This window comes from Poromitra crassiceps (assembly GCF_964638095.1).
Source record: "Poromitra crassiceps genome assembly, chromosome: 9".
NCBI lineage: Eukaryota > Metazoa > Chordata > Actinopteri > Beryciformes > Melamphaidae > Poromitra > Poromitra crassiceps.
This window is the reverse complement of record NC_139630.1, coordinates 25,926,544-25,939,155: the sequence shown is the minus strand read 5'-3', so window position 1 is coordinate 25,939,155 and position 12,612 is coordinate 25,926,544. Positions and strand designations below refer to the sequence as shown.

The window sequence follows — 12,612 nt, the reverse complement described above, 5'->3', positions numbered from 1 at the left end:
CTGGTATTGTTTTCACCTTGTGAGTCTGTGTGTGTGTGTGTGTGTGTGTGTGTGTGTGTGTGTGCGTGTGCGTGTGCGTGTGCGTGCATGCGCATGTGTGTGTGTGTGTGTCATCATGACAAAACGTGGTCCTGGAGACACCCATTGTAGCGTAACGGGACATTCACAGCCAAAGCGTTTTTGGAGCTGCCAGCGTCTTTCTGCAATTCATTCTCTATGTAAGCACGCGCTAAACGTGCTCCTCTTTTAATGAACGCACCTGGCGTTTAGCGTTGGTGGCATCTTTTGTTTTTGGAGGAGCGCTGTGGGCGTTTTAAAGCTGAAAAAAGTTGAACATTAGAGGAAAAGCGCCCTGCTTGTCTTTTCTCCTCCCGAGGGATTCTCAACCTCTGCTGCTGCCAGAATTGGCAATAATCTGGCTTTCATGTTGACAGTGAACAACATCAAACAGACAAAACCTAGCTGGCTACCGTCCTTGTGGTCGTTGTGTTCTGATCTGTACTGCTACGCGACTACAGGGGAATACAAACGGAGCACAAAAAAAATGCTGCGTGCGCTGTGTTTTGTGCACATTGGAAGCGCTCTCGACATGATTTTCATAGCGTTCTGACTGAAAAAAACGCTTTTGGTGTGAATGTCCCCTTTAAAGTCGAGCTGAACCCAAAAATGACTTTTCTTTTCTTTTAGTTCAAATACCTGGGTATGCAGGGCACCTATTTAATAATGTATGCAAAAAAAATCACCAAAATCGAATTTCTTTAGTTTTTCACACTTTTTCACATCAAAAGTTCATTTTTCAAGATTTCATTGATAACAGTAATCTACAGTTTGCTGACGTCACCTAGTACTAAATTTCTACCCCATTTCAACCAATCATATCACGACATGGCGCAGCTGTCAATCAAATCTTCATTTCAGGATAATTTTCAATTTACGCCCCTGGCTCACATTTGCTGGTGTGATACCATCGCAAAATGGATTCTAATTCAATTCAATTCAATTCAATTCATTTTATTTGTTTGATAGGGGACAGGTGTACATTAATGAACATTTAAAAAAAAATGTAAATGCACGACAATTGCAGTCACAAGACTGATTTCCATTGTTAGTCCCCCTGCCAGATGATACAGGCTTAGAGTCCCGATAGGGGTAAAAAGTATACATATTTAAAATGTAAACACAATACAAAGTGCAAGTATGCAGAGAGATAGTCCTAATAGGGGTAAAAAGTAACATAGTGCAACAAAACATATTTAAAATATAAACACAATGCAAAGTGAGAACCTGAGTTAGAGCTCTACATAGCTCTACATAGCTAAGTGAAAAGTGCAGAAATGGATTCTAATTAAAGCCTCCGTCTGTTTTTGAGGTAAGAAACTTTTTGATTTGTTCTTGTCGTGCTGCCATCTTGTTGCCTTTCCCTTCCGCCGAGAGACAGAACAGAACCAAAACAAGATTGCATCTCCTGACGCAAATGGAATATCAAACAGCTTGACCCACGCATGTATAAATGTCAGCTCTGCCCGCGATGAGGTAACCATCACATTTGGCTCTGGTACAGTGTATTTGTCTAAGCAGGCTTGGCACACGCTAACCTTTTGAATATCTGTCGAACGTTGTTCCCGATTCCCTCGATAACACAAATTAAATGGAATTCAGCAGCATCTCAGTGCAGTACTGAGCTCATTTACATTAATTAATATAATTGCCCTGTTGATCGATACACGGGCCCATTAGTTTGTACACTTCCCCTCTGGATGCCAAAGCAGAGACAAAGAGTGTATCGATTTTTATATTTCAATTGAAAAGGTGAGGCCCCGCAAATTAGTCAGAAGTTCACACTCACCATTCATCTGCCTCTGTCTCCTTAATACAACGTCACACTCGTCGTCTCTGTCTTTCTCCTTAATACAACGTCACACTCGTCGTCTCTGTCTTTCTCCTTAATACAACGTCACACTCATCGTCTCTGTCTTTCCCCTTAATACAACGTCACACTCGTCGTCTCTGTCTTTCCCCTTAATACAACATCACACTCGTCGTGTCTGTCTTTCTCCTTAATACAACGTCACACTCGTCGTCTCTGTCTTTCTCCTTAATACAACGTCACACTCGTCGTCTCTGTCTTTCTCCTTAATACAACGTCACACTCATCGTCTCTGTCTTTCCCCTTAATACAACGTCACACTCGTCGTCTCTGTCTTTCCCCTTAATACAACATCACACTCGTCGTGTCTGTCTTTCCCCTTAATACAACGTCACACTCGTCGTCTCTGTCTTTCCCCTTAATACAACGTCACACTCATCGTCTCTGTCTTTCCCCTTAATACAACGTCACACTCATCGTCTCTGTCTTTCCCCTTAATACAACGTCACACTCGTCGTGTCTGTCTTTCTCCTTAATACAACGTCACACTCATCGTCTGGGTCTTTCTCCTTAATACAACGTCACACTCGTCGTCTCTGTCTTTCCCCTTAATACAACGTCACACTCGTCGTGTCTGTCTTTCTCCTTAATACAACGTCACACTCATCGTCTGGGTCTTTCTCCTTAATACAACGTCACACTCGTCGTGTCTGTCTTTCTCCTTAATACAACGTCACACTCATCGTCTGGGTCTTTCTCCTTAATACAACGTCACACTCGTCGTGTCTGTCTTTCTCCTTAATACAACGTCACACTCATCGTCTGGGTCTTTCTCCTTAATACAACGTCACACTCGTCGTGTCTGTCTTTCTCCTTAATACAACGTCACACTCATCGTCTGGGTCTTTCTCCTTAATACAACGTCACACTCGTCGTCTCTGTCTTTCCCCTTAATACAACATCACACTCGTCGTCTCTGTCTTTCCCCTTAATACAACGTCACACTCATCGTGTCTGTCTTTCCCCTTAATACAACGTCACACTCGTCTCTGTCTTTCCCCTTAATACAACGTCACACTCGTCGTCTCTGTCTTTCCCCTTAATACAACATCACACTCGTCGTCTCTGTCTTTCCCCTTAATACAACGTCACACTCGTCGTGTCTGTCTTTCTCCTTAATACAACGTCACACTCATCGTCTCTGTCTTTCTCCTTAATACAACATCACACTCGTCATCTCTGTCTTTCTCCTTAATACAACGTCACACTCATCGTGTCTGTCTTTCCCCTTAATACAACGTCACACTCATCGTCTCTGTCTTTCCCCTTAATACAACGTCACACTCGTCTTCTCTGTCTTTCCCCTTAATACAACGTCACACTCGTCTCTGTCTTTCCCCTTAATACAACGTCACACTCATCGTCTCTGTCTTTCCCCTTAATACAACGTCACACTCATCGTCTCTGTCTTTCTCCTTAATACAACGTCACACTCGTCGTCTCTGTCTTTCCCCTTAATACAACGTCACACTCGTCTTCTCTGTCTTTCCCCTTAATACAACATCACACTCGTCGTCTCTGTCTTTCCCCTTAATACAACGTCACACTCGTTGTCTCTGTCTTTCCCCTTAACACGTTCACTGCCAATGACGTGTTAACACGTCAAAAAAAATCCAACGGTTGACTGCCAATGACGTGTTAACACGTCAAAAAAAATATATTTTTTTTTTGACCGTGGGATGTGCATCTAACCCTTTTACATCTCTTATATAAATATTGGAGCCACCGAACGTGTACAACCCATTCCACCGACCCACTAAGTGGCGACAATGCTCTCCAGACTAGAGGAAGGCAAGCAAAAAGCAGTGTGAGGAAGCCATTCTCATGAAAATGGATTGGCGAAAACGCTTTCGCTTTCCCGCTTGGGAGCTGGCGGTGCGGGATTGCAAATTTGCATAATAGATTACGGGTGGAACACACTTTGAAACACGCAGCATAAATAAGACCAGAATTGCAAAAGCTTCATCAAAGCTCTCAACCGAAACCACAAGAAACGAGCGAGCCCATCCAGACTTGCCCAGCGGCCGCCAGCAGACAGGAGCAGCAGCAAAGCAGCAGCAGAAACGAGCTTGTGACACGCCCGCTGCAGCCAAGAAGAACACACACGGAGGGAGGAGTTTGAAGGAGAGGGTTGTTTCCTGCTGTTATGGAGGAAATTACTGTTCAAAACTATTGTTTAGATGTCTGACGTCTTACTGATGCCAAAAATGAATGGTTAAAGTGACTGTTCTATCGAATTTCACAAAAAGCTATTTATCTCAGCTTAAATTTTCAGACGCTGAAACCATGCATTATTCAAGTGCTAATGCCTACATAACTACTAACTCTACAAACTAACTCTTTTAGACAGAGAAAGCACACATTCTATTAGTTCTTTTGAGATATTTTGTGTTCACAAAATCTTAGCAGAAAAGAATCCTCGGGTCTTGAAAGATGAGCCAGAATCCTCAAAAAAAACCTCTGGCAGAAGCTACCTACAGTAAAAAAAAAACGGCTGGCAGTGAATGTGTTAATACAACGTCACACTCGTCGTCTCTGTCTTTCCTCTTAATTAGAATTAGTGGAACAAAGAGTGGAGTGAGGGGGAGTGGGAGAGGCCTGCATGGCTGTGTCTTTGAAACAGAGTCATTATGAGACGCAGGCAGCAGATCCTCTGGCACGGCGTCTCTCCGCTGCCTCTCTCTGGACTTTGGGACGTGTCTGCTTTGTCCCCTCTGGTGGTGGCATGGGACTGGGGGGCGGGGGGTGGTGGTGGGGGGGGGGGCGGAGACTCATTCTGATTGGTTTATGAGGAAGACGGGAGGTTATCTGGGGCGATAGCAAGACCAAAGGCTGCTTTAGCGATAGTGGAAAAACACAAGGACGTGCGACCTCATCAGGGAAAGACTTGCAAGTTAATAATAACAGTTCAACTTTTCATTAGAGTTAACAGAGCACCCACCCTCACATGCACACGCACACACACGCACGCACGCACACACACATGCACACACACGCACGCACACACACACACACACACACGCACACACACACACACAAAGGGAGGGTGGGGAGAGAGGAAAACGTTCTACATTTAAATTGAGCTGAACTTCTTTCATCTTTCCAGAGCATATCTGGGACTAATGCAATCAGCAGCACACTTTACAAAGGTTGTGCTGGCCTTTCAATACCCCCCCCTTTCTTGATTAAAAGGTTAGTAGAACTTCTTTATTCGTTTTATTTAAACAATACTGTGGATTCATTCAAAAAAAAAAAAAAAACATCTATGGATAATTTCCATTATTATGTCCACAATACAGAACTGAGAACCACAACCACAAAATCACTGGGGGCCAAATCACAGTGCTCCATCACTGTAAAAGGCTTCAATTTGTTCTGCATTAGCAAATCACAAAATAGCTCTCATCTCTCGTCCAGGTAATCCAGCTAATGTAAACGCACAGAGTGACACCACCATGAGGGGGCGGGGCCAGCCACAGAGCAAAACGGGGGACACGGTGAGCAGTGTGTGTGGCGCAGTGTTTAATTCTTCACATGTCTATCAATACGCGCACTCCTTAAATTACATAGACCCCCCTCAGGCCTTCTTCCCACTGATGGAGTCTCTGGATGCTGTCCAAGCAGGCAGCAGCCTCCTCTCAGTGGGTCTATCTGTCAGCCATGTGCACATCCACCCACCCGCCTGCAGGGAAAACACGCGCTTTCTAATAATCAAATCACACACACACACGCACACACACACACACGCACACACGCACGCACGCACGCACACACACACGCACGCACACACGCACGCACACACGCACACACACACGCACGCACACACGCACACACACACGCACGCACACACGCACACACGCACACACACACGCACGCACACACGCACACACACACGCACACACACACGCACGCACACACGCACGCACGCACGCACACACACACGCACGCACACACGCACGCACGCACACACGCACACACACACACGCACACACACACACACGCACACACGCACACACACACAGCAACGGCAACAGTAACACTTGTCTGCGTTCCCCTTTCATTGTCAAATGAGTGTATGTTCCTGTCAATCAACCATACTCCATATACATATAGTGTGCTTTTTTCGCTCCCGCCTTTTGGCGATCGGCATTTCAACGTGTTACTATTGGCTGTTCAGGCAAATTGGGGGCGTCGGCATCTGGCAGGCTCGCGGGCAACGTGAAGGCATCTTCCCAGCTTGGATGCACTGTTTGTTTGTTTATTTAGATCCCCATTAGCTACTGTAAAGAAACAGTAGCTACTCTTCCTGGGGTCCACATTCATATTTTACAATACTTCAATTATGAAAATACGTTATATTCAAGTTCAAGTAGTTTATTGTCATATGTATAATACAATGTATTTTGTACTGAGTTTGATTCTCGCCTGGGACGCTATGGTTCGCTGGAGTTGTGACCCCCCCATATCTTCAGTGCCTACTGCCCAGGTGGGCTATCTCATCGAAAGGGCCTTTCTGTGTGGAGTTTGCATGTTCTCCCCGTACCCCCCAGGGGGTTCCTCCGTACATAACCCCCCAATAAAAAACATGCAGAAGATCGTCATCCGACCAGTGACGACAACATCTGAAGTTGGTCCCCGGGCGCTGGAAAGAAAAAGCGACCACTGCTCCTGGCCTGCCCCCTGGAGGAAAGGACAAGCCTGGATGGGTCAAATGCAGAGGACGTATTTCACCGGCCACCGTCAGCATGAGTGTGTGTTGTGGCCACATGCATGTGTTGAAGTGTTCGTGTGACAATAAAGACGGGCTTGTCCGTCTGAAATCGTGTTCATACTCATAGATGCTACTACAACCACTTATAGACACACAAGGCAAAAACCAACAAAACACATAACCACAAACACTAGCTCAAAACTTATCTAATACATACAATTGCTCTATATAATAATTGAATATGTAATTAATTGAATAGGTGAGAAAATAAATTCCTTTGTAACAATGAATAGGAAAAACAAAGGTCATGTTATATTTTACAGTTCTTGTGTAAACAGATATAATTTTTGTTTTTTGTTAAAGCATGTTTTATTACTTTGTGAAATCAAAAAATGTGGTAATGAATTCCATGCCACCATTGCTCTGTAATAAACTGTAGTTCTGCATGGAGGCAACAAAAAACGACCTTCTGACGACTAGCGAGTAGAATAATTATGACTATCTGCAAAAAATGACAATTTACTATCAAGTATTTTTGGGGTTTTGGTTATGATGATATTTTTCACATAGCACACCAGAGAATAATGCAACCCGCTCTTTACACTTAACCAAGCTAAATTATTATTCATTATACTTACACTCATTCTATATGTGCAGAGGTCACAGGAAGAACTTGGAGGACGAGGCTCTGTGGAGAACGAGACCAGAGATGGTGGACACTGCCCATCTCTGGTCTGGTCTCTCTCTCTCTCGAACCCCCGGTGTGTGTGTGTCTCTCTCTCTCTCTCTCTCTCTCTCTCTCAGTATACATATACTGTCTCTCAAGTTTAAATTTTCCAATTTCAGCTTGCTTTAATGGCATGAAATCCCTGGGTTTCCAAAACGAATGGATGAAAAAGCTGATCAATAAAGACACAGAATACATTTTCAAGGAAAACAAAAACAAAACAATATAAAATAGAAACAAAAAGAGTAAAACACCTAAAGTGAGCATAAGGTTGTCAAGAAGTAGCCAGTAAGTCATCTTTCCTACAGATAGTAAATCCATATTGCATACATATACATGATATAAAACCATATAAACAACATTGAAATCCCTCTCTCACTTTCCTCTATCAAACAAACACATACTGTATACACCCTCTTGCTTTCACTTTCTCTCTTATTCATTCTGCCTCTTGTCAATAGAGAGCCGCAGGAATGAGTCCGGAAAACATGGATGCTAACACTCCCGGTTCTTCACTGTTTTCGCCTATGGGATTTTTGAATGGGTTTTTGGTGCGATGCTTCAAATAAGGTCTGTGGTTAACGCAAGCTTATTCAAACGCGAACCAGTGTTCAGCAGGATAATCTTCACACATGAGGACCACTTTTATGAGTTTTTAAGCTTTTTACTTTTAAAAGGGCGGCTAGCTAGCAAACAGCTAATTGAGACTACACTTTTGAGTCGACGGGGATATTATACGTCAATAACGTCATCACTTCAAAGGACGAACACGGAAATTCTCTTTCCCCTCACCTGCTTCAGCCCGGGGTAATCAGTGCACAGCAGCGCACACATCAACAACACTCCAGGTTGAGTGGTGACGTGACGTGGAAGCCTATATACAGTATGCGACACTGTGTGTAGTTCTGGATTATCTTAGCACAAGCTTTTTACTTCTAGGGCTCGCATTTACGCTTCAAAACTCGTGAAAGTGGTCCTCATGTGTGAAGATTATCCCGGTGAACACTGGTTCGCGTTTGATTAAGCTTGCGTTGCCCAGAGACCTTATTTGAAGCATCGCGCCAAAAACCCATTCAAAAATCCCATAGGCAGAAACAGTGAAGAACCAGGAAGTCCGGGACTTCCGCGTTCCGACTACAAAAATACGTCATCTCTGCGGCTCTCTATTGCATTTTGTTTTAAATTGGTACACTAATTGTCTGGTTTGTCAAATATCCAGCGCTCTATCTGTTCATATCCCCATACTCACTATTCTAAAGCTATACTCATCATCTGTTCATATCCCCATCCTCACTATTCTAAAGCTATACTCATCATCGTTTGATTCTGTGGATAGAGTCCCTGACGATGAAGCCATCTGCCCCGGCCTCCCTTGGCCTGCGTCCATTATGTCCACACTACCTTGTTTGAACACCAGGCTCAAATAGCCAACAACACCACAAAGCAAACAGCTTCTTTTTTTTCCCCCTGTTTCAATTATTGCCTATGCCAGAGTCAGCCTGCAGAGCCAGAGTCAGCCTGCAGAGCCAAGGGTCAGTGAGTACAAATAAATACGCCGACCTGAGGCCCAGGGATATGTTCCTTTACACAGCCCAATTGGCATAAGTGATCTGTCTTGGAAGTAGTGCCCACACAGTGCCCAGCGCCGGCGTATCTGGCAGATGGGCTCCTTCGACTGGTTGGTGGTTTTGTTTTTACGGGAGGGTAGGGACCCTCGCAAGACGCTTTAACCCACCTCCGTGTCATCGCTCCCCGCGCAAACTACCACGCGGTCTCACGGTTCTCCTGCTTCACCTGAGCGGTAATGCTGTTACAAATGAGAGTCCACCACGCTGCAGGGGAGGTTTCTATACGATAATGTGACAACGAGGACGCCCCAGATGAACGCGAGTCGTCTCTTTATAGCCATCACATCACACTCTGAGCTCCATTAGCAGCCTTGTTCATTCAATTGCCTCGCACCCAGACTCAACTAGCCATCGATGAATCGTCTATCTATTCATAAGTCTGTCACCACCCAGACTCAACTAGCCATCGATGAATCGTCTATCTATTCATAAGTCTGTCACCACCCAGACTCAACTAGCCATCGATGAATCGTCTATCCATTCATAAGTCTGTCATCATTGTGTCGTCTGCTCTTTGATTCACACCTGCACTTGCTGTTTGAAGAGTAGCCATTTAGGCCAATAGAGAGGCCAAGTGGAACGTCACTTCCTGCTTCAGCACTGTACCAGAGATCTTCATCCGCCATTTATTTTCCCATAGACATTTTGTAAAAGGCTTATAAACATAAGGCTGGTTTCACACCGACGACCCAAGCCTTGCCTTGCCTCAACCCACGCCTACGCCGAGCTGGGCGTGAACCTGTTACACGCTTTTGCGATCACACCGCACGCCTTTTGCACGCCGAACCTGGAGCCGAGTCACAAGCGCCTCTCCTCTCTCCCGACTGTATTTTTTCACGTGTTGTCCAGAATTGTCATGGGTAGCCTCTAGGTAAAATAAATCGGATATATTTAATGTTCTATTGATGCTGGATATGTATAACCAGGTCTGACTATAGTCGGACATTTTAGAGAGGTGATCTTGCAAGAATAGGCTATGTGCTGGCAGCCTGGCACAACAACATTGTCCATCTTGCTTCTTCGGTCGCTATTCTCTCTCATGAAGATTTGTTTGCCGACGGGGAGAAAGCCCCACGTGATAGCCACCCGTCAATCTCTTGTCTCTCTGCTCAACATGTTGTAGTAACTCCATTTTATTTTGAAATTCAGTTGACTTTGCAATTTCCGACGGATATTGTGCGTTTTTCTTTCATGGCTTGACAGAAGAAGCCTGCCTGCACGCGCCTTGTCGGCTTCAAAATAGAACTCACGCCTATTCGATAAAATCGGCAAGGCATAGGCAAGGCGTGGGTACACGCAGGGTTCACGCTCAGGCGGCCGGTGTACACAGTATCGTTGACTAAAACGGACGCCTATTAAAAAGCGTGGGTAAAGGCAAGGCATAGGCAAGGCTTGGGTCGTCGGTGTGAAACCAGCCTAAGCCTTCATTCACCCTGATGAAGGCTCTCTGTAGCTGAAACGCGTTGGTCTTTTTCATTGTGTAAGATTTAGCCATGCCACAATAAAGGCTTTTTAACTTTTCTACCTGAAACAGAGTGGCCTTGGATTTTTCAAGTTTTTCCTCTACTCTACTCCATTTTTTTTGCTTTTACAAGGATCCAACGTGAACTTTTTCTCAGGCTTATAAACATAGTTGTACTTGGTCAAACCAAACGGTTCAGATATATTTAGAAATAGGAGAGGTCGCATAACATTTCACTCGGACCAAAAACGTAAAAAAAATGCGGGTTTAAAGAAAATATTTTTTCAATGTTGTTTTTTTTAGTTTTGGTCCGAGTGAAATGTTCTATGGTCTCTCGCGATTCTAAATATAGCCGAACCGTTTAGGTTTGACCAAGTAAAACTATTTTTATAAGCATTTTACGAAATGTCTATGGGAAAATAAATTCCTGAAGAAAATCTCCGGTACAGTGCTGAAGCAGGAAGTGACGTTCACTTTGCCTCTCTATAGCCGTTTTCACACATGCGCTTTTTACCGTTAAATGACCGGAAAGCGGTCTAATGCCTTGGAGTGTGAAAGTTGTTTTCCGGTATAAGCGCGACCTCGTCATCGCAGACTTTTCACCAGTTTCTAGGTTGTCATGAGAGCGGTATGGCTGCTTCATGTGTGGGCGTGCTCCCCCCCCTCCCCTCTCTGCTCACTCTCTGGCCAGTCCTTCAGTCCAGCCCGACAGGGACACAGGCAGCGAAAATGGCAAAGGCTTGTTCGAGTCTTGCAAGCCGCCCAACGCTTGTAAGCAGATGCACGAAGCGAAATGTGGAAGTATTTTGCTTACGTTGCTGACAGCGAAAGCAAGCCCCCTGGATACATCAAACGAAGCCAGTCTGCAAAAAGTGCTTCAACGCGACGCAGGTGAACGGATAAACATCGAACCAGCCAGGCGATTTCTCTCAGACACGGATCCCAACTTCTTCAAAGATTTCAGTTCAAAGACTTGTTAGCGAATGTGAAGGATACAACTTACATGCCCTCTTAAGTCAAACGAGTGTGATTTATTGTGTGACGAGCGAACTTATTTCACCATCAGAGTTTTGCCTACCCCCAAAATAAGCCCCCCCCCCTCCCCGCCCCCCAACATACAGGCTATTTGACGACTATATTCACACATGCGAGCGCTCAGGTGTGAAGGGAAATTCCGGGAAAAGGCCGATATTGATTTACAGGTAATTTTCCTGTACGCATGTGTGAAAACGGCTTACGTAACACACTCTGGTAATGTAACGCGTCGTCCTGCAGCCAATCGGCTTTCTTACGTGACGGGCAGTCTATTTTAATGTAGACCTGTGGAGTCTGTGCTCTGACACGGTTTGGCGATTTTGGACCGCCTGTTGCTTCCTCTGATCGCTTGATTGTCATGCTCAGCCACACTCGGCTGCACCGCGGCGCTGCACAGAACCCCCATCACTGTCTCAAAGGAAAAGATGGCGAGCAATTAGAAAAGCAGTCTGTAGTTAGGAGAGGGGGAGCGTCACAGCAGGCGTTATGGGGCGATTGGCAGAAGACGCGTGCTCTCGCATATGATCCCCGCATAACAACAACGACACCGCGCGCATTTCAATTAGCGCCGATGTCGCCGTGCGTGCGCGTGTGTGTGTGTGTGTGTGATTTCAAACGCCGCTGGGATTTTCAGTTGCATCCGCAGGCGCTTTCCTTGTGTGCCATTATCATTGTAATGACTGTGCCTATTTCCAAAGAACTAAACGGTTTCGTGTTTTTGAATGCTTTGCTCGTAGGTTATATCAAATGAAACTTCTCTTCTCACCTCTCTTCCATACATTATGAAGAGAAACATGTGACCCGTTTGAGACCTTGGAACACAAGTCATAGTCATAATGCAGAGATGCTCACAAGTCATGTTTTGCAAGTCCAAGTCAAGTCTCAAGTCCCTATGGATGAGCGTTCTATCATCTGCTGCATGATGCCATCCGGTCTGCTTAGAACACTGCATAACTAAACCTAAGGGATTCAAAGCATGTACTGTACTATTATCCTCACTCCTTATCTATTAGAATACAGCAGCAGCAATGATTAGAGATGACATTAGTAGACATTTCCTTCATGTTAATGCAGCAAAAAAATTAAAAAATAAAGATTGTTCACAAGTCCCAAACCTTCAAG

General features: G+C 44.8%; 1 protein-coding gene across 1 annotated transcript in view; it reads left to right on the top strand.

The window, feature by feature from the left end:
* Positions 1 to 5,382: 5,382 nt before the first annotated feature.
* Positions 5,383 to 12,612, top strand: part of LOC310782225 (MAM domain-containing glycosylphosphatidylinositol anchor protein 2) — a gene marked incomplete at both ends in the record, with an annotated part of 178,161 nt that continues 170,931 nt past the window's right edge. The window contains one exon of the mRNA XM_083642908.1: positions 5,383 to 5,424. Coding sequence (XP_083499034.1) covers positions 5,383 to 5,424 — 42 coding nt within the window. The remainder of the gene's footprint in view (positions 5,425 to 12,612) is intronic.